Consider the following 25,964-nt stretch of genomic DNA (forward strand, 5'->3'; position numbering starts at 1 on the left):
GCTTCTAGATACGAAGACACTGGGGAAAATTATTTAAAATCTAAATGCAAAATCTTTTGGGCCAGCCCAGTGGCTCAGGCAGTTAGAGCTCCGTGCTCCTAGCTGCTGGTTCAATTCCCACATGGGCCAGTGGGCTCTCAACCACAAAGTTGCCACTTCAATTCCTCGAGTCCCGCAAGGGATGGTGGGCTCCGCCCCCTGCAACTAAGATTGAACACAACACCTTGAGCTGAGCTGTCACTGAGCTCCCGGATGGCTCAGTTGGTTGGAACGCATCGTCTCAACCACAAGGTTGCCGGTTCAACTCCCGCAAGGAATGGTGGGCTGCGCCCCCTGCAACTATCAACGGCAACGGGACCTGGACCTGGAGCTGAGCTGCACCCTCCACAACTAAGACTGAAAGGACAACGGCACCCTCCACAACTAAGATTGAAAGGACAACAACTTGACTTGGAAAAAATGTCCTGGAAGTACACACTGTTCCCAAATAAAGTCCTGTTCCCCTTCCCCAATAAAATCTTTAAAAAAAATAAAAAATAATAAATGCAAAATCTTTTAACCAAACAGTCTGGGCACATGAATTAATCAAAATCAGCCTGAAGTCTGAAAACTTCTGAGCAGTGCGGGGGACCTGCTCTAATAGTGGAGACATGAGCAGGACCTGTGTGCCTGTCACTGGGGATACAGACGGCTGCCAGAGTGCAAACCTTTCCTGACAGCCATGACATTTCCTAGCCACAGTCACGGCTATCCGTCCAGAGTCCCAGCTTCAGACCTCATATTCCTGCATTCTGCGTCAGCTACGGAACTATCAGTAGGTGGGTATGGCCTATAGGTGTAGGAGGAAAACTGTAAGGTAGGTCACATCTCAGGACCACACCTGCCTTGGAGTTATCCTTACTTGTCACCTGGGAATAACAGGTGCTAATACCCCCACATCTGCTGTTTCACAGGGGCTGTGAATTCACATGGGCATTTAACATTAGCGTTCCTGGATCTAACGTGCTATTAATTGTAAGATGCACTGTTACTTGATAGATCTCAGGGAATGACAAACTCTGCCAATTAAATGATCAGACACAATAAAATATACGATGCATCCCAATTTTAGAAATATTAAATTAAAAAATGCATCCTAGAATGAAAAATCACTGTGCTATTGAGTTTAATTTCTTTCCAGAGGAGATGGGGAAGCAACCTTTTAAAGTAACTATAAGGAGAAGTGTTTTAAAATACCATTCCAGAAATGGAAACAAAACTACATCAGTAGGGGTCCGATTATATAAATTATGGCACATGTGTAAATGGAATATCAGGCAACAGTTAAAAAGACTGAAGTAGATACATGTATGATGATACTGAAAAATATTTTAAAACCCAGTTAAGTGAAAAATGCCAAAAGGAAACCATTATGAATACTATAATTCTTATTTATGGAAAGAAATTGTGTGTGTGTGTGTGTGTGTGTGTGTGTAGAACACATACTTGCAACCCTGATTGTATGTGTAGAGAAAATTTCTAGAAAGTGACATAAGGAATCGTGACCTGTGGCTTTCTCTGGGGTCTGGTAAAATGTGAATGTGCCTGAGTGTTTAGAAGAATCTTGCTTTCCAAATGCGACATTTATGGCATTTAAATTTCTGAAGCTGTGTGCATGTAATACTTTTATAACAAAAGTGAAACAGCAAGTATTACATTTTTAAAAATTCAAGTAGGTATGGTAGTCACCGCATTACTTTTTATGGTTTTGTTTATCTTTTCAACTTTTGCATTTCCCTGTAATAGGAAAATGAAATGAGGAAACAGTTACACTCATTTTATGTTATCTTTGAATTTTTGTTTATGTGTTTTAATGTATAATCAATCTGTAAATAGACTCACTCCCTGATTCTTAAGGATGGGTTGAATTCTCCTAAATCATCTATAAAACGCAGACCAAGTGGCCTCCTTTGCATCCAGCTGCAGGGTACCCTCCTCATTTGAGGTCTGCTTTTCTTCCACACAGCTGAGTCGAAAGAGCCACTTGTAAGGTAAGCTGGTGAAAGAGGACACTACTTCAAAACAGTAAGCTGCTGTGTTATGTACGTCCAGGAAAAATGTCAACTTACCTTAACTGGGTTTCTTTTCCTAGAAGATAATTCTCAGTTAATTTCTCCACCCCCACTAACCCTGGTTTGGCCCATGGGTGGTGGAGGTAAATGAGGTGAGAACCTTTCACCCACTGTCTTTCTGCCTCTTCTGATTGAAAAGCATCAATAGCAGCAAATGTTAGTTCAGTTATTCAGAAACCTGACATTAAAAACACTTTGGTGCAATCTGCTTATTACACAATAGCTCATAGGTTCTTTCATCAGCACAGATGGAAACCTTTATACTTTTCCTAAGATATGGAAAGTGATGTATTCTATTGAAAACATATTCTACTATTCCTACAGCCCAGGACACCAGAGGACGATTAAGAAGGGGAGTAAGAATGCCTGGGAGGGGCCGTGTGGTCCACGAATCCTGAACGCCTGAGTGCGAGCAGGCATGCCCCAGGACTGTGTCCCTGGGGCTCTGAGGACTGTGCCCCGCTGTGATCAGAGGCAAGCCTTCGATAAAAAGAATGCTGCCATCAACAAGACAGGCCCCAGCCAAGCTGCCAAAGTGCCATGTTAAACATCAGTCACCAACTGCTGTTTTAGTCACACCAGATGCTACTTCAAAAAGGTTGTGTCCAAAGTTATTTTTAACATGAGCAAGAATCTCAGAGTGAGAAACCCTGGCTCTGTTTTCTTATGAGCGAACCCCGGTGGAGCAGGCTAAAGGCCCTCTCTGCAATGTGGACATGACCCACACAAGTGTGACAGCTGCAGACCACAGAGAAGAAAGATACGGGTGCTGGCATGAGAGCCCTTTATTTCTTGGTTTCCTTAGTTAGTTGTTCCAAAAGAGGTTGGTTTGAAAGATCTAGTGTGATTAAAAACGTAGGCTGGCAGGTTAAACGCAGTGCTTTTGGCTGCAACCTTAAGGCACCAATACTGACTGTTCTTCTGATGTAGAAACCCAGCAGTGAGAATGCAAGTGTAACATGCGCCCGTGAGGGACGGGCGCAGCTGGTGGGGTGGGGGGTGGTAGGTTTGCAGTAGCTGAAATGCATGTGTAGGAGCTAGAGATAGACAGTGACGGGAGGTACTGCAGATGGAGGGGGCCCTTCTGAGCAGAGCCATCGTGGTTAGTTGTTGAAATAAATGAGCGAATAGCATTAGTTTAGCGACAGAATAAAATACACCAATTTGTCCAAGAGACTGTTCGTGACTATTGCATGGGGAGGTTTGAGGGTAGCAAATCCAATGTGACCTCAATAATGCACTAGGTTTGGGTTAGGATAGGAAAACTATTCTCGTAGGACAAAGAGTGCATTTTGTAAACAATTAGGATTCTGAAATTGGGAGGGGAAGAGTTAAAATGTACTCCTGGTCAATTAGGCATGGATTATCAGTGAGCTGAGCAGGGCTGAGCCTCGCTGTGGACTCCCCTGGAGCCCCCGGAGTGCACATGGGCTCCCTGGAAGGCAAAATGGCAGAAGGGCTTTACTTCTCTTCTGTGGACAGGTGGTGAAGAGCTTCGCCCAGGTGCGCCAGCTTCTCCCTGTGCTCCAGATCCTGGTACAGGCCTTTGGGAACAGCGTCCAGGCCATGGAGCAATCCGAACAGGCAGCCCGCAATGGTCCCTGTCGCCCCGCTCTCACCTGGAACAGAAACGCAAGTCCTTAGGGGGCTGCAAGGCAGAGCAGGAAGAGGGGGATCAACGTGAACTTGACACTGGCTACAACCTCCAGTCACCCCCCTTGCCAAGGGCCCCTCTTAGAGACTCTTCTGGGCTGACTGCTCCACAGCAGGCAGTCCCAGGGCTTTCTCAGCCTCCTCCCCACCCCTCATGCTAAACCTCAGTTTTGCTCTGGGTGACACACCACGGCCCCTGGGCAGCTTTTGCTGTCCCAGATAAAGGGGCCAGGTTTCCTCTCTCCTCACCCCCATCCCAAACACGCTGACAACACAGGACAGTACGCAGATGCTTTTGCCGTCCTGAGGGCTGGGCACTCAGGGAGACCACCTCCTGTGGAGCTCCAGGACAGCCAAAGTCCAGGCTGGGCTCCCTAACAAGCTGTTTGCACCTCCTAAAGACTCCCTCCTGCTCTCAGCTAAGGGCCGTGGGCTAGTTGGATCACTGTGTCCGTCCACAGGTCCCCTCATCCCACGTCTGCCCTTAGCTCCTGTCACCCTGTCATCTCTCCTTGGCTCCTCCTCCCCCAGTGGGAGCCCCTGTGCTCCTGAAGAAGCCCTGCTGTTGGCCCCCAGGAAGTGCTAGCGTCTCAACCATCTCATCACCAGGAACAGCACTTTCTCTGACAATAGTTACTCTAATATTGATGGACTCCATGCCCGGCAGGAGGTGACATACCGTGTTTCCCCGAAAATAAGACCTAGCAGGACAATCAGCTCTAACGCGTCTTTTGGAGCAAAAATTAATATAAGACCCAGTATTATTATAAGACCGCGTATAATATAATATAATATAATATAACATAATATAATATAATATAATATAATATAATATAATATAATATAATATAATATAATGTAATACCAGATCTTATATTAATTTTTGCTCCAAAAGATGCATTAGAGCTGGTGTTCCGGCTGGGTCTTATTTTGGGGGAAACACAGTATACTTGCTGTCCTCTTACTTTACATTCCCAGGAGACAATGGGCACCGGGGAGTGCAGCCAGCCCACCCAGCAAAGACCACCACGACCGAGAGGCACAGCGGTGAGCTGCTGGCATCTCGTCTTCAACTGTCTCAACAGCCCTGCAATGCGGGCCTTACCCTCTTCATTCCCAGGGAGACAGGCCCAGAGCTAGATTCAAACCCAGGGCGCCCTGACTCTATAAAGTGCAGCCTCTCTGTGACTGCAGAGTCTGCAGAGGTGACAAACGAGGTGTTTCTAGAGAGCAGAACATTGTGTGGCCAGCACCAGTGGAATTCACATGCTCTTGAACCAGCAGCCACAGGGAGCGGAGGCCTGCCCATCAGCCACTCCGAATATTCCATTCTCTCTAAGGGCAGACTCACAGGGCCATGCAGGCAGTGCCGTGACCTGCCCACAGCCTGTGATATCTGTGCACGAGCACACTGAAGCCAGAGCCCCACCTAGAGAAGGAAGCCATGGACATTCTTACAGTGCTTTGGGACAGAAGGGGGTCCTGGTCTCCCATTGCAGAAGGAAGTCTCACCTCCATGAAACATGGCCCGGTGGCAAAGCTCCACCCAGTTGTTCCCGGCTCCTAAGAGGGCATCATAGGCAATCATGGGGGCGTCATGGCCCCGCCGTCCTCCTCGACCTTCTGAGCTCCACTTCTTGTACGTCTGAAGAAAGAACCATGGGTCAGAGGCATGGGCCAAAAGTAGAGCCATGTCAGGCTGCGTTAGAACACGAGCTTCCTGGGTCCTCCAGGTCCTTGATTTACTTGCCATGCACTTACAGGATTCCACCTGTGTGCCAGGCACTGCCCCAGGGTTGGGGATAGACAGTGAGCAGGAAAGGCTCGCTTCTCATGGCTCGTACACGCCAGCCATTCAGAGGCAGACATTTCACAGATAAACACATGACAGCCTGTCGGGTAGCCATACGAGGAGGAATGGAAGTAGGCCACGGGACTGAGTGCTGTGACGGGACTGTTAGGACAGCACATTCAGGGAGCCCCTCTGTGGTGACATTCGGTCTGAGTAGGGCATGAGTAGGGCAAAGGGACAAAGAAGTCTTCATGGCCCCTCTCACATGCAGCTGCTCCCTCAGCCTACTCTCCTGCGAGGGGCAGCCCCGCTAGACAACGGGCTCAGAAGGCAAGGACACAGTCCAGGCGCGGGGTGGCTTCTCGGCATAGGGCCCCCTGGGCTGTGGGACCTTGACAGCTCTTGCTCCCCTGCTGCTGTCGCCACCTGGGGCATGATAAGACTTACCTTGTTCCTCTCCTCTGCATCATAATGGTCAGGAAAGGTGGCTTTACTTCCCGTGTCTTCATTGATTTTTCTCTCCTCCAAGTAAAACTGCCATTTAGCTTCAAAGTAAAACCAGTGCTCCTGGTACTCTAAACGTCAAGAACAGAGTAGGCAGGGTGTCATGGCCATCAGCTGGGGTGCAGGGACAGGGGATGACTGCAGTGCAGGGAGTCCCCAAAGGCGTGGGCTCAGGGACGTTGTGGGCAGTGAGCAGGAGGGAACAGGAGGCAGAGGGTAACGCCCTCCATCCCGCGTGGGTGGGAGGAGAACCTGGCACCTTACCTAGCGATTGCTTCAGAGATTCAAAAATGCTTATATTTGTAGCTACTCTGAAACCATAACAAGGAAGATGGAGATGGGGGTGAGAGTGGGGGATGGAAAAGCAACTCAAAGAGCTGCTTAACTATATTCTGAAACAAAAATAGCAATGGCAATATTTTTAAGTGCACTCTGAAAATTCTGAACCTGTGTATTTCTATTAATTCAACACTGCCTGCAAGGTAGGGAAAGAGGACATTTCAGTATTCCTAATTAACAGCTTGACATGCCAGCCCCAGAGGTGTTAAAGCAATGATTCTGAGATCATTTGGGGAAGAGGACGTTAACTCAGAAATGAGTCTGGAGCAGCAGCTACACTTGCTTGTAGACGATAGGAGATGGCACGGAGTCTGAGTACTCAGGTGGTCAGCAGGGCTTCAACGTCCCTCAACTTGGTGGCTGGGCTAGCACACTTGATCTGGTCCCCCTTGACAAGCTATGGCAGGACCATAGCTCCACTGGCCACCCGGGATGTGAACTGCGTAGACCAGTTAAGTGGCCAGTAAGGCCTGAGACAATCAACTGACTCAGAGGAGCCCCAGACCCTGCTGTGCCTGTTTGGGGTTGGGGAACCTCGGGAGCAGAGCCGTGAGCAAGAGAGGAGCTGGATGGTCCCTGGCTGCAGAGGGAAGCTGTGCTCCCACTGCTGCCCTTCTAGCCACAGGGATGCCAGGGGTGCCTGGGATCAGTCCTAGGATGATATTCCAGGTTGCCAAGGGAATCACTGGCCCTCAGAAATGTTGTCCCATTAGTTTTACAAAACTAATGGTGAGGCCCATTTAAGGTCTATCTTGATGAAATAAGATTAAAAGTGAAAGACAGAAGCAACAGGGCCAGGACCGGAATTCACAGATCCCATTAGCTCTACAGAGACATGTAATTCCTAACAGAGGGCTCATGCTGGGTCTAGGTGCAAACTCAAATTTAGCCTCTTTCCCATGGAAATGGCCAGTCAGCTTTGACTATAGACACCCAAACACAAAAACATGGAACTAATTTGCCAGTTGTCCTTATTGCCAGTGGATGTTGTCATAAACTAAGCAGAAGGCCCAGGAAAAATGTTTCCTGGGGATGTTCTGCAGAACATTATGGTCTGGTTGAAAGAGGGTTCTGCCATAGACATTTATAAAACACGGGGTTAAACAAATTGTAAATTAAACAGGAAGAATAAAGTCTCAAAATTATCTGACCAGTGACTTTCATCCCTGTTTTTGTTCATGGGACATCTTTAACTATTGTTCTTCAGAAAACATTGGGGAAAACTGTTTTTGATTCTAGAGTTCTGGGGAAATGTTCATTAATACAATGTGAAAACAGTAACTATGCAGTTTCATACTCTAATATTACTTACCTGTCTTTTTCAGATGGGTTAAGGGGACCATACTTGGGTTAGGGAGATAACTAACCCAGTGGCCACAGACCAACCTCCCCAGGGCTGGAGAGAGCCCAGGGATAACAAACAATGACTTAAACCAAATGAAAATAATATAGCGCTGCCATTTGTGTTCTATAATTAAGGTTACAGAAGGATGAGTACTCAGGGACACTTAGTTTACTATGAACACTGAGGTTTCTCACTTCTCATTAGAACAGGGCCCTTGGGAAGTGTTTCCCAGCACTAGGTCCAGGCAGAAATAAATGCAAAGGTCTCCTTGTAAAGTTGTTCTAGAAGCTTCCCACGTGGCATTCTAGAATACAGTCCCAGCACTTTGGAGGGTGACAGTAAAGTGAATTGTTGATTTTCAGTTTGAAGACCTCAGCCTCAGGCTGTTCTGAAAAGTCAGCAGCTCTGCTCTCACATTCAAACCCTTCATCTCCCTTTCCTCCGGGACAAACTAGATAATTTGTTCTAGAAATTCTCCTCCATAATTTAAGAATATCAAAGCCTGCATGAAGTTGTCTGTGTTCCATGCAGCCCACAGCCCTCTGGGTCAGCCACCTGAGGAGAGAGCCATGGATTTCCTAGTCCTGCACCTGCTGTCCTGGGTGTGCTATCCCTTGGGGGAACTCACGGGGAAAGGGATGCAGGCTGAGAAGAGTGCAGAAGCCCCCTGAATGCTCAGCCAGCACCACCACGATCCCTTAGGACTTTGCTGGATTGGCTGCTTTTGGCTGGATTGACCTCACTCAAGACCAAAAAGGGTGTGAGTCATTTGATGACAGGTTTTGGGTAAACTGGGACAAATGGAGCTTCCTGGAAATAAATGTCATCAGTGGGCACAGACTTCTGTCCAGCCTTTCTGTGGGAGACTTAAGTCCCTTGGGTCAGGCACAGCTGTCCATTAGGTCCCGGGAGCACTTAGAACACCAGTGTTGACATCCTTCATCCCTGTCTGAGGAATGGGCTACTTAAGGACAATTTGGAAAATTGAATCTAAGTACAGCAAGTCCTCACTTAATGTCTTTCATAGGTTCTGTGACTTTAAGCAAAACGACATATAAGGAAACCAATTTTGCCACAGGCTAATTAACATAAACAAAAGTTAAATTCCTGTGGCATCTCATCGACGTTATCACACAACAATGTTGAATGAACTGACATTATTCAAGGACCTGCTGTGTGCACCTCACTCCTCTGTGGATATCCATGCACACTTGGCGCCCTTCTGAGCAGGTGATGTCCTCTGGCTGGCAACACGTCAGGCCTTCCATGTGGGGCCCACTTGCTCACACAGAGCCCCCAGGGTGGCTCTTGGTTTCACTGTGGGCAACTGGACCTCTTTGGGAGCCGCCGGTTCTGTCCAAGTCTACTCTGAGTGTGAACTGAGACCAAATTCGAGGTGCCAGTGCAGGTGTGACAGGAAGGGAAGCCAGGCTCACCTGCTAGGTGCCGGATGGTCTTCTTACAATATTCTTCAGCCAGTGGGATCGTCTTCATCATGTCTCTCCCCCACTGCTCGAGTGGCTTTCCTTGTATGGCGTAGGATGCAAACAGGGCTGTGCACAGCGACCCAAGGAAGCCTGGAGGGCAGTGGGGAGAGAGGGACACAATGGTGCCTGCCCCACATCCTCGCTCTGGGATGCTGGACAAGCCATTTACCAGATATATAGCACCCTGGGCAATTAATTCCTTGGTGTACTTCGACCTTTTGTTTCCTCTCAGAGCCTAGTTTCATTCAGATAACTGGTGCTTTTCTTACCCTCTCCAAAATCATCACACTTATTGCGAATCCCGTTTTTAGGTTGGCCAAAGAATCTAAGCAGAACCTCAGATTAAAAAACCCAAATCTGCCAACAAATAGCAAACCAAACAGTGGATGTGATTGCATGAGATTCCAGTCTAGCCCGCTGGGTGCAGAACCACACAACAGGCACCCGCCCCGACAGCGGTGTTACCTGTGGGGTGGTTGTGCGTCATCCGGCCGCATTCGATGCTGACTTCAATAAGGGTCTCCAGCCGCTCCGGCTTCCAGTACCGCATACCGATGCACATGGCTTTGGTGGCCGCTCCAAATCCCGAGCCTACACGGAACATGAAATACGGCACTCAGACTGCTGCTCTCATAATTCTACCTCGGGCAATCTAGCTTTCGTGAATACTCTGAAAACGTGTGAAAATGAGAATTTTCAAACAATCTGAACAGTTTTATTACATAAAAATGTATTTAATAACATGTCTATCATAGTGTCACTTGAATGAGTGAAAAGTAGGCAAACCACCCAAATGCCTGACAAAGAAAAGAGATGAAATACATTGCAAAGCAGCCATACATTGGGGTGCTATTTAGCGATTAAAAATGGAATTTTTGATGACATGGGGACATGCTCACAATATGCTTCTATTGGGAAAAATGTAGAAGACAGAATTGTATACACAGTATGCTTTCGATCATATATATTTTCTCTTTTTAAAAATAGCTTTATTGAATTATGATCGGCATATAATCAAATGCACGTATTTTAAAGTATGCAAATTGATGTTTTGACACATAATACACCCATGAAACAGCATCTAAAGAGAGTAAACATAGTCAACACCCCCAAAGTTTTCCCATGCCCCTCCTGCCGTTCTCACCAACCACTGATCTGACACTACAGATTAGTTTGCATTTTCTAGAAATTTATATAAATGGAATGAGAGAGAACATACTCTTTTTTGCCTGACTTCTTTTACTCAGCGTAACTATTTGAGACTCATCCATGTTGTGTATCATTAGTTGGATCCTTCTTTTGCTGACTAATACTCCACTGTGCGGATATACCACAACTGGTTTGTCCATTTACCTGTGACTGGACATTTGGGTTGTTTCCAGTTTGGGGCTATTATAAATAAGCTCTTATGAACATTCATAACCAGATCTTTTTGTGGACATATGCTTTCTTTTCTCTTGGGTAACTGTAATACCTCAGAGTGGGACATCTACTCATATGGTGGTTGATATTTAACTTTTTAAGAAACTACCAAACAGGTTTCCAAAGCAGTTCTACATCCCACCAGTAGCTTCTCCACATCCGACTACATTTGCTCTAGTGGTTTGGGGCTCTTAGTGCATGTCGTTAACCTAGGATAGCCTGCCTTCTTGTGGTACCGCATGTCACGCCTCATATAAGAACCTTATGATTGTACACCGCCGTCTCTCCCCTCCCAGCCTGTGTGCTAACATGTCATACATTTGCTTATACATATTTTATAAACCCTGCAGTACATTGTTATCAATTGTTAAAGTCAATTACCTTTTAAAAATATTTCAATAAGTTTAGCAATCTTATGTACCCATGTGGTTACCATTTCCATTGATCTCCATGCCTTTGTGTAGACCCCTATTTCCGTTAGCTGTTTTTCCCCTTCTACCTGAATGACTTCCATTAGCATTTCTCATAGTGTGACTGCTGGTGATGAATTCTTCAGCTTTTGTTCACTTGAAAAAGGCTATTAGGACTTCGTTCTGAAAGATATTTTTTGGGGGGTGTAGGATTCTAGATCGAAGTTATTTCTTTTCACCGCTTAAAGATTTTGCTTCGCTATCTCCTCTCATATTACTTCTGACAAGAAATGTGCTGTCATCCTTACCTTGACTGTCTGTATGGGACATATGTTTTTCTCTTTATTATTAGTTTTGAGCGATTTGACTGCTATGTGCCTTAGTGTAATTTTCTTCGTGTTTCTTGTGCTTGGAATTTATTGAGTCTCTTGGATCTGTGAGTTTACAGTTCCCAAGTTTGGAAATATTTTGGCCACTATTTCTTCAAAATTTTTTGTTGTTGTTGTTCCCCTTCTCTCTGTATGGATTCCAGTTACAGGTATATTAAGTTGCTTTAAGTTGTGCTATGACTCACTAGTGTTCTTTTCATATTTTTGGATTCTTTTTTCTCTGTGTATCTCATTTTGGATAGTTTTTATTGCTGTGTGTTCACACTCACTAAACTTTTCTTCTGCAATGTCTAATCTGTTAATCTCAGCCAAACGTATTTTTAAAATCAGAAAATCAGACATTGTAGAATTCTCTAGAAATGTGATTTAGGTCTCTTTTATACCTTCATGTCTCTCCTTAACTTTTTTTTTAAAGATTTTTATTAAAAATATAGCTAACATGCAATATTGTATGAGTTTCAGGGGTACACCATACTTGTTCAACATCTATATACCTAAAGAAGTGATCACCCTGATAAATCCAGCGACCATCTCATACCACAGTATTGTTGATTTATTCCCAATGTTGTATGTTACATCCCAATGACATTTGTTTCATATCACTATTACCCTTCACCTTCCACCCTCCCTTTTTAATTTTTCAGTTACAGTTGACATTCAATATTATTTCATATTAATTTCAGGGGTATCAGCATCGTGGTTAGACATTTACATAATTTAAAAAGTGATCTCCCTGAGGCGTCTTGTACCCACCTGACACTATACATAGTTATTGCCATATTATTGACTGTATTCCCCATGCTTTACTTTGCATCCCCATGACTATTTTGTAACTACCAATTTGTACTTCTTAATCCCTTCTCCTTTTTCACCCTGCACCCACCCTCTCCCATCTATTACCCCAACAAATCTAGTACTCATCTGACACCATACATAGTTACTATAGTATTATTGACTATATTCCATATGCTATACCTACATCCCCATGACTGCTTTGTTACAACCAATTTGTGCTTTTTAATCCCTTCCCCTTTTTTCACCCACACTCCCAACCCCCTCTCATCAGCAATCATCAAAATATTTTCTGTATCTATAAGTTTGTTTGTGGGTTTTTTGTGTGTTTGTTTTGTTCTTTAGATTCCATATATAAGTGAAATCACATTGCATCTGTCCTCTGTCTCACACTCGACTCAGAACAGTACCATCCAGGTCCATCCATGCCACTGCAGATGGCAAGAACCCATTCCCTTCCATGGCCAAGCAATGTTCCATTGTATACATGTACCACCTCCTCTTTATCCATTCTTCCATCGACAGACACCCAGGCTGCCTCCACCTCTTGGCTATTGTAAACAATGCTGCAATGAACATATGGATCCACATGTCCCCTCAAAATAGCATTTTAAACCCTAAAATGTTTTTTTTGGATAAATACCCAGGAGTGGGAATACTGGGGGGGGGGGGGGTCTTTCTTTGTCTCTTATTATAGTCTTTGTTTTAAAGTCTATTTTGTCTGGTATAAGTATGGCTACTCCAGATTTTTTCTTCTTGTTTTTTTTTTTTTGGTTTCTTTCCATTTTCATGAACTATCTTTTTCCATTTCTTTACTTTCCATCTGTGTGTGTCTTTCAATCTGAAGTGATTCTCTTGTAGGCAGCATATGTAAGGTTTTTGTTTTCTTATCTGTTCAACCCTGTTGTGACTTTTGATTGGTGCATTTAATCCATTTACTGTGAAAGTAATTGCTGATAGATATGTAGCTATTGTCATTTTATTATTCATAATTTTTTTTTTTCCTGTCTTAAAGAAGTCCCTCTAAGATTCCTTGGTGGTGATGAACTCTTTTAGCTTTTTCTTGTCTGGGAAGTAATTTATCTGTCCTTTGATTTTAAATGATAGCCTTGCTGGGTAGAGTACCTTTGGTTGTATGTTCTTGCTTTTCATCACATTGAATATTTGTGCCAGTCCCTTCTGGCCTGCAAAGTTTCTGTTGAGAAATCAGCTGACAATCTTATGGGAGCTCCCTTATAAGTTATTAGTTGCCTTTCTCTTCCTGCTTTTAGGAGTCTCTCTTTGTCTTTAACCTTTGCCATTTTAATTATAATGTGTCTTGATGTGGGCCTGTTTAGGTTCACCTTGTTTAGGACTGTCCGCACTTTCTGGGCTTGTATGTCTATTTCCTTCACCAAGTTAGGAAAGTTTTCAGTCATTATTCTTCAAATAGCTTCTCAATCCCTTGTTTTCTCTCTTCTCCTTCTGGTACCCCTATGATGCGAGTGTTGTTATGATTGATGTTGTCCCAGAGGTCTCTTAAACTACACTCATTTTTTTGCATTCTTTTTGCTGTTCTGATTGGGTGTTTTCTGCTACTTTGTCTTCCAAATTATTGATTCGATCCTCTGCTTCATCTCGTTGGTTGGTGATTCCTTTTAGTGCATTCATCATTTTAGTTATTGTATTCTTCACTTCTGACTGGTTCTGTTTTATGGTTTTTATGTCCTTTTTTATGCTTACTATCTCTTTGTTGAAGTTCTTATTAAGTTCCTTGAGCATCCTTATAACCATTGTTTTGAACTCTGTCTCTGGTAGGTTGCTTGCCTCCATTTTATTTAGTTATTTTTCTGGACTTTTCTCCTGTTCTTTTATTTGGGACACATTTCTTTGTTTCCTTATTTTGGTAGCTTCCCTGTGTTTCTATGTATGAGGTAGATCTGCTATGTCTCCCAGTCTTGGCCAGGTGGCCTTATGTAGTAGGTGCCGTGTGGGGTCCTGGCACAGTCTCCCTGGTCACCTGCTCCAGATGCTCCAGGAATGTCCCTTCTGTGGTTTGTGTGTGCCCTCCTGTTTTAGTTGAGTCTTGATTGCTACTGGCATGTCAATCCCAGTGGGTGGGATTGGCTCTCAGGCTGACTGGCTGTGGGGTTTCGCCACATCCAGAGTTCACAGGCTGCTGTGGGGGAGGGGGGGCTTACCCCACTGAGTGGGAGTTGCCCCAGCAGGCTTTGGTTCCTGTCAAGACCACCCGTTGTGTGTTCTGCTTGTGGTGTTCTGCTTGGTGGTGTTCTGCTGTGATCTGAAGCCAATCTCCAGGTATGTTGGTTCTGGGGTCTCTTGTGAGGGACTCTGGTGCAGGCCCAGGTCACACATTGCCTGTGTCTGGCTGGGGACTATCTGGTAGGAGCTACAAAGTGATCCATGGTTTTTCACTGACTGTGCTGAACCCAGAGGCACATGGGAGAGGCCACACTACAAACCGAGGATGTCTGCCATCAATACCAGGCCTCGGGTAGCTCCACAAAAAGCCAGAACTCCCCAAGTCCTGCTACCACTTGCCAGTTCCCTTAAAGTTCAGCCGCTGAAAAACCGTTGTGTGGTATACAAGTTGGATGAGCCAGGGTCTCATGGAATCACTACAGTGGGAAGCATTGTGGTCACTAGGTTAATATAGACTCTGTTTTGGTGCCAGCACTGAGCCTGCAGCTACTCAGCACACCAAGGCCAGTTGTTTTCTGTTTGGGGCTCGTGGACTCCAATAGTTTTCCAAGAAAGAGTGCAATTCCGGCGGGGCAGGCTGCTCTTGGAGAAGGTGCTCAGTTGTTGGGGGAGTTGGGTGGAGCAGAGTCCCAGTGAGTCAGCGGGATGGAGCAGTGGAGCTCACCAGACCAATCAGGTTCAGATTTGGACGTAAGCGTAGGGGGCGGGCTCAACATATTAAAGATGGCGGCTGCCTGCTGGCTGTGCCAGAGGAGGACTTCTCACAGGGAAAATGGGATGGTCCTTTAGCCCTGGCCTTAAAGCCACACTCTGCTCCCCGTACGATTCTGATGCCCCCGAGTCACTGTCTCTCCGCTGGAGCCCAAGGTGAGTGCCTGCGAGCGAGTCAGTCTGTGCGCCGGCCGTTTAAGAGGATGTCTGGGTTTCCCGCAGCCTTCTGTCCTATCTGGATGGTTGGAATCCCCATTGTTTTTCATAGTCTAATGTTGTGGGGGCTCCTTTTTCTGGCACCAATACTCTGGGATGGGGAGCCTTGAGTGGGGCTGGGTTCCTTCACTTTTCCAAGGGGAACCTCTGCAGCTGAGGTATCCCTCCTGATTTTCATCTGCCACACAGAGGTTTGGGACCAGTCTGTTTCACGTCTCCACACCTCCTACCAGTCTTGACATGGCTTCTTTTTCATGTCCTGAGTTATGAAACTTCTGTTCAGCTAGACTTCAGACGGTTCTCCAGGTTGATTGTTCTGTAACTTAGTTGTAATTTTAACGTGTTCTTGGGAGGAAGCAGGCACAGTATCTATTTTGCCATTTTGGATCTCTCTCAATTTTTTGAAAATATGGAACGCATGTTATTTTATATCCTTATCTGATAATTCTGACGTCTACATCAGGTTTCATTAGTTTTGATTTATTGATTTTTCTCTTCATTATGGGCCGTATTTCCTCAATTCTTTGCATGCCGAGTAACATTTGATTGGATACAGGCTTCAGTATAAACCCAGAGAGAATTAGGTCCCACTTTCTGTACAAAGCCAGAGGGAGCAGGTCCATCCTTCAGTATAAACAAAGAAGGACAGGTCGGGGACCCCAGGAGCCAAGGTCCTGGAGGTAGAGACTGTGGCTACCTATATACATCACCCCATGAGCACATGAAACCATTATCAAGACAGACATGCAGGTGGTATATGTTTTTCTTAGTGTTTTGGCAAAAAGAAAAAGAAAACTGAAAGGGAAAGCAATGGAAAATATTTCTTAAAATAAACCAGGGATCAGTGACAAAACTGCCGGGGAAGCTGGCGTCCTCTAAATAGACACCCATGCAGGAGGCTGGCTCTCCAGGCGGCACACTGCCCTACAAAGGAGCCCTGGCAAATCCCTCTCAACTCACACAAAACTGCAAGGCGCCTGAGTAGTGGGATGACAGATAGGTTAGTGCCCCGTGGCTTCAGAGGGAGAAGCAAGCATTCCCTCACCCTTCTCATTGAAAGGTGTGTGCCAGGCCAGGAGATAGTTATCGGGCTTCAGCTGCGAGCAGCCTTCAATAGTAGCTGGGTCTGCTCGATGTTCTGGAAGCTTCTCGAGGACTTCCACATAGCGCTTCACCATCTCCCGGTATAGGTCATCCAGGCACCAGTAGTCTGAAGAATAAAGAGGAAGGCAGGGTCAGAGCGAGTGGGAAGGGCATCTGCCCCATAAACCCCAACACAGCAGTGACAACAGAAGTGACAGCAAGCATTAAGCCTCTGAGTCAGTGGAAAAGGAAGAAGATTTTAGTGATCCATCTCACATGGTCCTGGCTACCTAGAGAAATGTAACATGCCAACAAATCATTCGCTTTAGATTTCATTTCTATGTCAGGCATTGTAGGTTGTAGTGCTTATTATTCTAGTTACATGTAAGAATCTAGAAAAAGCCCACGATCCTCATATACTGCTAACAGTTATATCTGTGCAAGGACAAACTGGACTGAAATCTGCCTGGGCTTTTCAGAACCCACATCTTAGGCACCGAAAGCAGAGCCTCTCCTATCTACAACTCCCTTCTTCTCACATCAATGAAGCAGCCAGTGCTTGCCGCCATTGTCCCAAACTGCATCCCCTACCACGTGAATGCATTCTGGGGACAAGTGTGGTCCCAAGTCCCTTGAAGACCATGAAGATCATAGGACACACATAGAGGACAGAGGAGCCATTGCACACTGAGCGCCTGCTGTCTGCCAGGCACTGTGCCTTAGATGATCTCATGCAATCTTCCCACAACAAGGTGAGGCTCTTATTTGTCATAATTGGGTTTTTTTTCTCCAGATAAACTCAGTTAGGTTATGTGACTTGCCCAAGGCCAGAGCTAGTAAATGGATTTCAATTGTAAACCTGAGCATTCTGCCATTAAATTCACAGCGTGGTGGGTAGAGGCCACACATGCTCTGAAATTGGGGCCCAAGGTGCTTGATCATATGGGAGAGCAGGACTGGGGTGGTGGAGGGGCTAGCGTGCCCGAGGAGGCGGGCAGGTACAGGCTGCCCCTGCCAGTGCAGCTCCTACAGCCGCCAACAAACTCATTCTGTGCTGAAACTGCATTTCAGCCCTTTGGGCTGGCATCAAGAGCCTGCTCCCGCCTCTCCTCTCATTGAGGGTGGATTCCCCATCTTGGCGGGAATGTGGGGGGAGGGGAGAACCACCTCTCAGCCATCCTGGGCTTAGGGCAGGCAGTGGAGTACCGTTGGCATGAAAACCCACTGAGCTTCCCATGCCCTGACCAGAGCCTTCATTAGACTGCCTCGGAGCCGGGGTCTTGACACAGAGGGGTGAAGGGCGTTAGGAGTGCACTTGGCAAACTCTCTGCTCCAGGACGAAAGCCTCTGTCCTGGCAGCAGCTACAGCAGGTTGCACCCTTCTCCCCTGTAGCTGTGACCCTTAGGAGACAGGACTGGGTGAAAAGAGTGGGACTAAGTCCTTTCGTCCCATTCCCTGATCTCTTCACAGCAAGGGGCGTTCCATCCATGAGGCCTAGATATGCTCTGCATTGCCCCGTTCTGAGTGCGGGACAGAGACATTGTGGCAAGACCTTGGTTCTGAAGGAATGAGTTGTGTGGTCACATGGAGGGGTGTTCCCTCGGTGACCCCGCAAGAATCTAATGAACCTCTGTCTGGGAGGTGTAGCCCCTGGGATCTGTCCAGGTTCTCATTCGCCAGCGCTATCAGTTACGAACAGCTTTTCAGGACTCAATCAAGGCAGGGTGAATAAGCCTGGCCCTCCTAGAGTCCCCTAAAATAATCCCTTTTATTCTGGAATCACATTTTTTTTTTTTTTTTTTTTTAGGAAAAAAATCTCCTTAAAAACAAAGTGGGAACTAAAAGTCTTGTGCTGATTTCAGGTTAGAATTTAAATTAGAAACAGATTTTTCAAAGCTGCAGAGGCTGGGACTCTCTCGCCTGAATTTCTCTACTTCGTGACTTGGTTACTCAACTCATTTCTTCTCTATCGTACCTGTCCAGTCTCCTAAAATCAGAGCAGCTTAAGAAACTGCCTGTAAGTCTCCCAACTAATGTCATGATAAGGAAAAGTCACAATACCAGTATCAAGTTACTTTGCAAGAAAAAATAGCAACTTTTCAAAATACTGTTATCATGAGCGGCTGATGGAGGAAGATAACGAGCTGAGTCTGGACAGACCTCACCTGCTCGGACTTGGCTCAGGCCCCACGTTCCCCTGCAGGTTACAGACACGCAGGTGGCACTTGCTCCATCCCCAGTGGGCTAATGGCCTCCTACTCCTCTCCTGCAGCAGCAGTGACATGGCTACTTTGCTTGGCTATGACAGTTGGAGCTGCTGTCCCCAGACGCATAAGACATTGTAGAAAGACAGACATTAACTACAGTGCCATGGCCCGCCTTCCCATAATAACTGAAGTGCTCGCTCAGGCTGTCCTTACTCTGTCCCATTTATCCTCACATAATCCTATGATGAAAGTGTTATCATCCTGAAGGAAGGCTCAGAGAGGGGAAGTGGTTTTCTGGTGAGTAAGTGGTAGAGAGCTAGGAGTGTCACGTTCCAGAGCCCCTGATGGGAAGCCCCCGCCCTCATCGTTGGGTGACGGGAGCAGGACCACGTCCACAGGGAGCTTTGGTACATGCATGTCGGTGAGCTCTGGCTCATAAGCTCTGTCTGCTGGTTACCCACCTACCTTGGGTATTGGCTGCTTCCTAGGGCAATATCTGCTTTCCTCCAACACTGCCCTTTCCAGACACACCCAGAAGTAGGACGTCACACAGGCTGCACCTGCCTTTCCTCATCACCCTCACTCCACAGCACAACTGTGGTTTGCCAGACCACACAGCTCTGGTTTATCAGCTTAGGACACTTACTCGCGAAACTTATTAAATATGCCAAGATGTAGTTCCACTTGTCTGTCTTTGGAAAACATGTTGAAGAGCCACCGTCCTTTGGAATCCTTGAAATATTGGTGTGTCTAATAACCTCAGGTGGCTGGGACAGTGCTGAAGAACAGAGGCGTCGGAGGCAGGTTATTTGGGTTCTAACCTCTGCTCTGACACTCACTGGTCTGTGTAGCATTGGGCACCTTACTTAACCTCTCTGTGTACTGGTTCCCTTCTCTGTAGAACTCTGATAGTAAAGTCAACCTTCAGGGTGATGTGAGGATTGGATGATTTACACATGAAGTTACAAAAATGCCTGGCACAGAATTAGTCCATGTCAGAGTTAGTTCAGAGGCCTCTTTCACTGACTACAATTTGTTATATAAAGAAAAAAAAAATGGGCTGTTTGAAAACTAAACTTAAAATTAAATTTCCACTTAGATTTTTATGAATTGAAAAAAAATATATGCTTGCTTGTGTTTCTGGGGAAGTCCGATTCAAGGGGGTGGCCTTCACGAGTGTGCTCTCATGCCCCCCAAGCCAGAGGTGCTGCCCTGCCCAGCAGTCACCTTCCCGCAGCTGGGGGCTGTGATCACAGAGGGAACTCATCTCCCTCCTTAAAAACAATGCCCCAGATGTTTACAATCCTCTGAAATGCATAAATGTCACGTTGTGTGCTATTTCTGCTAAGAGGATTGATCTATTCTCGGAGAGCACGTTATCATCAGGAATGCCCTGACCTGTGCCTGGTACTGTCCTAGGGGTAACCACACAGAGACACGTCGTGGATTCTGCCATTCACAAAAACTTACTCAAGTGCTAACGGGGATGAGGGCAAACATGGCGAAGACATGTGGACAGTGTACTTGTGTGTACACGGCGTCAGACACAAATGAAAGCAGCAAAGTTTAAGAGTAAGGACCAGCTACATGCAGCTAAAGCAAGCCTTGGGTTTTTTTTTTGGAAAGCCATGCTCTCCAGCAGATTCTTTGGAGGCAGGTATGACTGCTGTGGGATGCGAAAATGTTATTTGAACACAAAGGACATGAGAATCTTCCTAAAAACATCAGAAACAGGAAATATTTAGATTTCAAAGTTGTATAGATTCAGAAAGATGCTTCACCATTTTCAACACACCGTGACACCTTATCTTATCTGTGGTGCTTTATCTCTGCTCCTAGCTATTTAGGAACCAGTCACAAAGTAGATGACATTCCTGTCCAATGACCACAGAACTAAACCCAGCGTGCTCACAGAAGATACATGGAATGGCGAGGTGAGCTCATAGTGAGAGTTCATTGACTTAATAGTCGCCCTCGGATTTTAATTTTGCAGTGATATACCAACAACACAGGTTTTTAAAGAGCAAGTAACTTGTAGGAAAGTTGTGCTACACATTCGTCCATCTACTCTTTCTCTGAAATTCATATAAAAACTTTATCCTAAAATCAAACTACTACTGAAAGAATATTTCAAGAAACTTTTTTTCCCCTCCCCAAATCCAACCAGTTTTAAAGCATTTTCTTAGGACATACTTATGTATCAGCAACTATCCAAGCTAAATCCTATTCAGGAAGCTGGCATTTTAACCCTAATTCGTTGGAATTTAGAAGTAATCCCCAAACAATGTTAATTTGTCCAAATTTCAGACTGGCTTATTCCTTTATATTCTACTGAAATAAATTCAGAAGAAGGCTTATTATCTGCAGTGAAAAGTTGAGCCTTCACCCAGAATACTCCCAAATGAGAGATTTAACTGGCTTTCACCCTAGAGTCAGAGAGATCAGCTTAGTGACCATTTTAGACACACATGAAAAGTCACTGTTTAAGAAACTGACCCCGCGGATAAGCAAAGATAAATAACATTGTCATCCAAAAAGACTACATGAGAAACACGACCTGGCGCACGTCCGATTTGCTGAGGGACCCTGGTGTATATTAAATTGCTGCTTTTAGCTGTGGCATCGGGTGACACCATGGCTGACAGGCCACATCACCTTCAAAGCTCCAGTGCTGACTGCAAGAGCTCCGGTTCACCCGACATGCCGAAGGGCACAGCGGCCGAGCCTTACCTGTGGTCAGGGCCCCAGCTGTGGTCATGTGCATGATGGTGTTGTCACTCACAGGCCATTTCTCCGGGGACAGCACAAGGTGGTCCAGCCCCCCGAGTTTTTGCAGCTCCTCCTGGACCTTCGTGCCTGTAGAACTGTTCTCCTTGCGGGCGTTTCTGTAACCGAGAGCATCCCCGACACTCCCCAGCAGCATTGCAGCCTGAAATCTCTCCATTGTGGAGGTGGCTCTTGTGCCCCCACAGCTGCTGAGCACGCCCAGCCTTTGTTGCTTCGCAGCAGTGGCAGCCTTCAGTCCACCTCGCTGACCTCTGCTCTCGTCATTGTGTCGCTGTCAGGAGTTTCCTCGAATGGCCAGGCACTCCTCTTCTGTCTCTGCAGGTGGCACTAATGAGAAGCCTTGTTTGGACCCTGCAGCTCACAGCGCCTTCTGGAGCCACGTGGAAGTGTCAGCTTCCTTCAGCGTCTGGACAGACTCTTGCTCTTCGTCAGAGGAGCCTTCGGGCTTATTCAGCATCCAGAGCAATTCCAGATGCTCTCTCCCCCAGCAAGGACTTTGAAGCAGTGAATCTTTGCACAATATTCTTGAAGAAATGCCTGCATTTTTAAAGCTTGAAGGTGTCATTTACACATCACGAAATTCACCCTTGTTCAGTGCACAGTATGACGAGCTTGTGTACAGGTGCACTGCTGTGCGACTTTCACCACAGACCAGCTTTAGAACACTCTGTCACCCCAAAGTTCCTTTGCCCATCTACTCCCTGTTCCCCCCACCACACCCGCCAGGACTTACTCATCTACTTTGTCTCTCTGTTTTCCTTCCCTAGAATTTCAAATAAATGGAATCATGCACTATATGGCCTTTTGCGTCTGGCTTATTAGCGTAATGTTGAAATTCTTCCATTACATCTATGGTTTTGTTATTTGGAAAACTTTTTTGGGGGGATTGTTTATGACAGAAAACTTAGAAAATGCAAAGTGTAAAGAAACAAAGCTCTTCTAGCTCCAGTGTGAAAGATTACGAAGTGTTCTAATAGTTCAATGTTCAACAAAAGGCTTTCTAAATAACCAGGCTTGAGGTTGCAAAGTGAGAACCTCACTCAGTGGCATCCATGACGGCACCACCGTCAGGCTTCCTGTATGTAATCACCTCACCCTGCCAATTCACGGGGAAGAACGTTCAAGGTTATGAAGAGGCTGAGGGGAAAGCAGCGATCTTGATTTGAAAGAAGGACTTAGAAAAGCAGTCCATCTTGCTGTTCCCCAGCCCCTGGAGAGTGACAGTGTCCAAAGAGGGACCGTGCTTTCCTTTTGTCCCCTGGAACCTTGTTGTACATTAGACCAGGAGAAGTGAGAGGGCGTCACACCTGGGCTTAAGTTACACATCTGATAAAAACGAAATTTCTTTTAATAATAACAAGCTGCATTTAAATGAACATATAGCACCGTTAAAAATGAGGTTCTGGAATATTATTCCAGCTAGCGTCATTCTGAGAGATTTGGAAACAAATAGTCCGTCAAAACCAGCACAGATGGTCCTGGGTTACTGGGTATGCGGGTTCCCTACCCGACAGGACTAGGCAGACACAGCAGCCCTGATTTAGACAAGTACCACCGGAGGGAGCGTTGCATCATTTGGCAGAAATATTTGTTGTTGAGGGCAGACGTACAGTGTAGGCCTGATTGCTTTTGCTTATTCTGAGGCAATGGAAACCTTTATCGAAGATGCTAAGAGCAACTCCATACTATTTGGCCTATGTCAGAAAATAGGAGGAGGTGAGATGAGTTCACTGATTTGTTTGTTTAATATTTACTGAGCCCCGACTGTGTGCTATCAACTGTGGATATAGCAACAAAAAGAAAAAAATCTGCCCTGGCCTCCATGGAGCATGACGTCTTGAGATGTGTATAATATTACATCTAAACTTTTACTGAGTTAAAATAACACAACAAAATGTATTATGTGACCAAGGCAGAAAGAGATGATGATGTCTATTCCAGAAATTCTTGGGAGGCACTCTATAAAGGCACAGAGGTAACATATATTTATTAAACCTACTGTGCTTGGTTAATTTGTGTATTTTCAATATATTTATAGCTTGCATTCCAGTGTATTCTGCTTATATAATTCCTATCAACTCAAGGGCTGTATGAGATCTTTGATTTTTCACATGAAAACAACCATATTTAGCACGCTGTGCGATTCTTAAAAAGAAAATGAAATGACTGAAGCTATCAGTTTGGGGACATGTTCATTTGACTAGGGTGGTCGGCTGTGCACAGGTGGGAAAGTTCCTGCAGGGGCTAGTTTACTGTGCTTTAGAAGTGGCTTTCCCGTCAGTCCCATGACAAGATCAAGACCCTGACATCTAGTGGTGAGTACGTGAGCAACCAAAATAGAATTAAAATAACATAACACCAGAGAAAATAATTTATTTTAATGTTTCCAAAGTTCTTAGCACTTTCACAGCATGCATGACTTAAATGTATATAATAGAAGAAAAAGAAACCCACAATTTTTTGAAGAGCCTTTGTCCGATGACCAATGTTTTGATATCTATTGATAAACAAGTGCAGAAAACATTTTTCCCCATGTAATTTTAATCTGAAGAATAAGAGTCCCAGACCTCTACAATTTATACAGGCTTATCTGAGTTCTATGACCTTCTCTGAGTAGAACACTTACATGTCAAGAATACATGAAGCCCTGAAGGATGCTTCGAAATTGTTGAGGTTTCTATTAAAGCTAGCTTTTCTTATATAAAATAAATGCTCTCTTAGAATCACAGACTTACAGATAGAGATGACCCCACTTTTCCTTTTGCAGACGTAGCAGTGGAGGCCTGGGAGAGGTGAAGTGACTTACCTGGGTCCTGCACCTAGTTTGGGGCCGGGGACCCCAGCCTTGACTGTGGTCTCTAGGCCTCTACCCCTTCCCAATCCTCCACGGCCTGCTGCCCTCTTTGACAGATTTCATTCAAAAATGTAAATAGCTCACATGTAGTAAGTCTAGGCAAACCTCATGGTATACATGGGTGCTTCCTCAACCACGGAGTGAATCACATTTTTGAAAGTCAAAACAAACTATACAAGAAATCTGAAGTGAATTTCCTCTTTCCCGTGAAATAACTTCAACTTATCTGTCTCATAAACTGGGTTGTGGGTGGACAGCAGGCACATTTGTGACGTGAAGGTCTTTCAAATCTGAGGTAGGGTCCACACAGTGACCTTCAAAACTCTACACAGAGCTTTTCCAAAAGAGCTGGTGCGTCACAGGCCTCCGGCCTTTGGACTACACCCCATTTATCCGTGTTGTCCTGGACGGTCGTCTCTGACAAGGCAAACACCAGAGAAATCAGATGGCAACGTGAGGCCAACACAGACTTCAGTGTGTGAATGACACGAAGGTTTCCGGTTTCGTTGGGTGTTTTGGACAATAATGTGTACTTTAGCTTCCAAATGTGCACAACCACACAAAGGGCTGGAGGGTGGACATTGTGGATGTTACACACAGTTGAAAGGAACCAACTTACTTGATTTTTTAAATCTCTATAATTCGTCATTCATAAAAGAAATATTTTTCATGGAAAATGTCTTTTTAAATGTAATAAAATACATTTTTTAAAAAGCATACTTTACGAAACTTCTTAGGAAGTTCAAATGACATTATTAAAAGTAAAATAGACCTGTTGACTTGTAAACAGTTTAAAATAAAACTTCCCTGGAATCACATACTACACGTGCCATCGCTGTGCAAACTGTAATGTCTATTAAAAACTATAAAATGATTTTCAGATGAACATCTAGAGAAAATTAAAGGAAAAATAGATCTGGTAAATCTAGATATTTGATAATTCAAAAATATAAATCTTGAATTCCTGGCACCAAGTTTAAAAAATGTTAGAATCCACGACGAGATCTTCTTCTTTTGGGCACATTTTAAACAGCTTTGACTTGTATAAAAATACAACATCCTACCAAGGACACAAATACTGTTTTGTTTTGTTTTTTAAGTATAATTACATAGAATTCAGCAGAGTATAACTGCTGGTGTTCACCTTAAATCATGAGTTAACAGCATGCTCTGCAGTCCTGCAAACAGGCTCTAGGTTACTTTTTCATAAATATAAAAATCATGCAGAAATCTCTTAAAGCAGCAGCTATGTGACCTATCGCCAGACATTCTGAAGCAGCTCTCTCCTGAGGGTCTCCGTACAGTGTCCCAAACCAGCCACCCTTTTCTTTAAGCAGAGTGAGATGGTCATTCCAGTTTCATGACTGGTCAAGGATGACTTCTGAAATCGGTGACACATGTGCACAGTAACTGACCAAAATGTCTCCTTGCAGGACGCAGTTCATTTTCTAATCCTAATCCATCTTCATTTTCTGCCTAGAAAGGGCTCTGTTTACCACCTGTGACTACTGGCCGGGCGTATTCTACAAAATCATCTATAAGAACAGGCCAGGCTCCTAAAGGAAAACGAACAGATTTTTAAAAATTAATGTTTTAGAGCAATACTTTTATATTCAAAGCACTTTTTTCATAATCCAACATTTACATTTCAAGAACTCC

General features: G+C 45.1%; 2 protein-coding genes across 3 annotated transcripts in view; both read right to left on the minus strand.

The window, feature by feature from the left end:
• The window catches only part of ADPRHL1 (ADP-ribosylhydrolase like 1), a 37,840-nt gene extending 15,758 nt beyond the window's left edge, over positions 1 to 22,082 (minus strand). The window contains exons 1-7 of one of the 2 annotated variants that reach the window (XM_033104922.1): positions 21,395 to 22,082; positions 16,419 to 16,583; positions 9,697 to 9,822; positions 9,181 to 9,321; positions 6,004 to 6,131; positions 5,277 to 5,409; positions 3,577 to 3,730 (exon numbers count right to left, since the gene is read on the minus strand). In XM_033104922.1, coding sequence (XP_032960813.1) covers positions 3,577 to 3,730; positions 5,277 to 5,409; positions 6,004 to 6,131; positions 9,181 to 9,321; positions 9,697 to 9,822; positions 16,419 to 16,583; positions 21,395 to 21,608 — 1,061 coding nt within the window. In that variant the 5' untranslated portion in view covers positions 21,609 to 22,082. Of the gene's footprint in view, positions 1 to 2,869; positions 3,731 to 5,276; positions 5,410 to 6,003; positions 6,132 to 9,180; positions 9,322 to 9,696; positions 9,823 to 16,418; positions 16,584 to 21,394 lie in introns of those variants that run through there. The other variant, XM_033104923.1, reaches the window with a different exon arrangement.
• A 1,733-nt stretch (positions 22,083 to 23,815) lies between these two features.
• Positions 23,816 to 25,964, minus strand: part of DCUN1D2 (defective in cullin neddylation 1 domain containing 2) — a 29,935-nt gene continuing 27,786 nt past the window's right edge. The window contains exon 7 of the mRNA XM_033104749.1: positions 23,816 to 25,861. Within this exon, the coding sequence (XP_032960640.1) occupies positions 25,782 to 25,861 (80 nt within the window). The 3' untranslated portion in view covers positions 23,816 to 25,781. The remainder of the gene's footprint in view (positions 25,862 to 25,964) is intronic.

Source organism: Rhinolophus ferrumequinum, chromosome 4 (genome assembly GCF_004115265.2).
Source record: "Rhinolophus ferrumequinum isolate MPI-CBG mRhiFer1 chromosome 4, mRhiFer1_v1.p, whole genome shotgun sequence".
NCBI lineage: Eukaryota > Metazoa > Chordata > Mammalia > Chiroptera > Rhinolophidae > Rhinolophus > Rhinolophus ferrumequinum.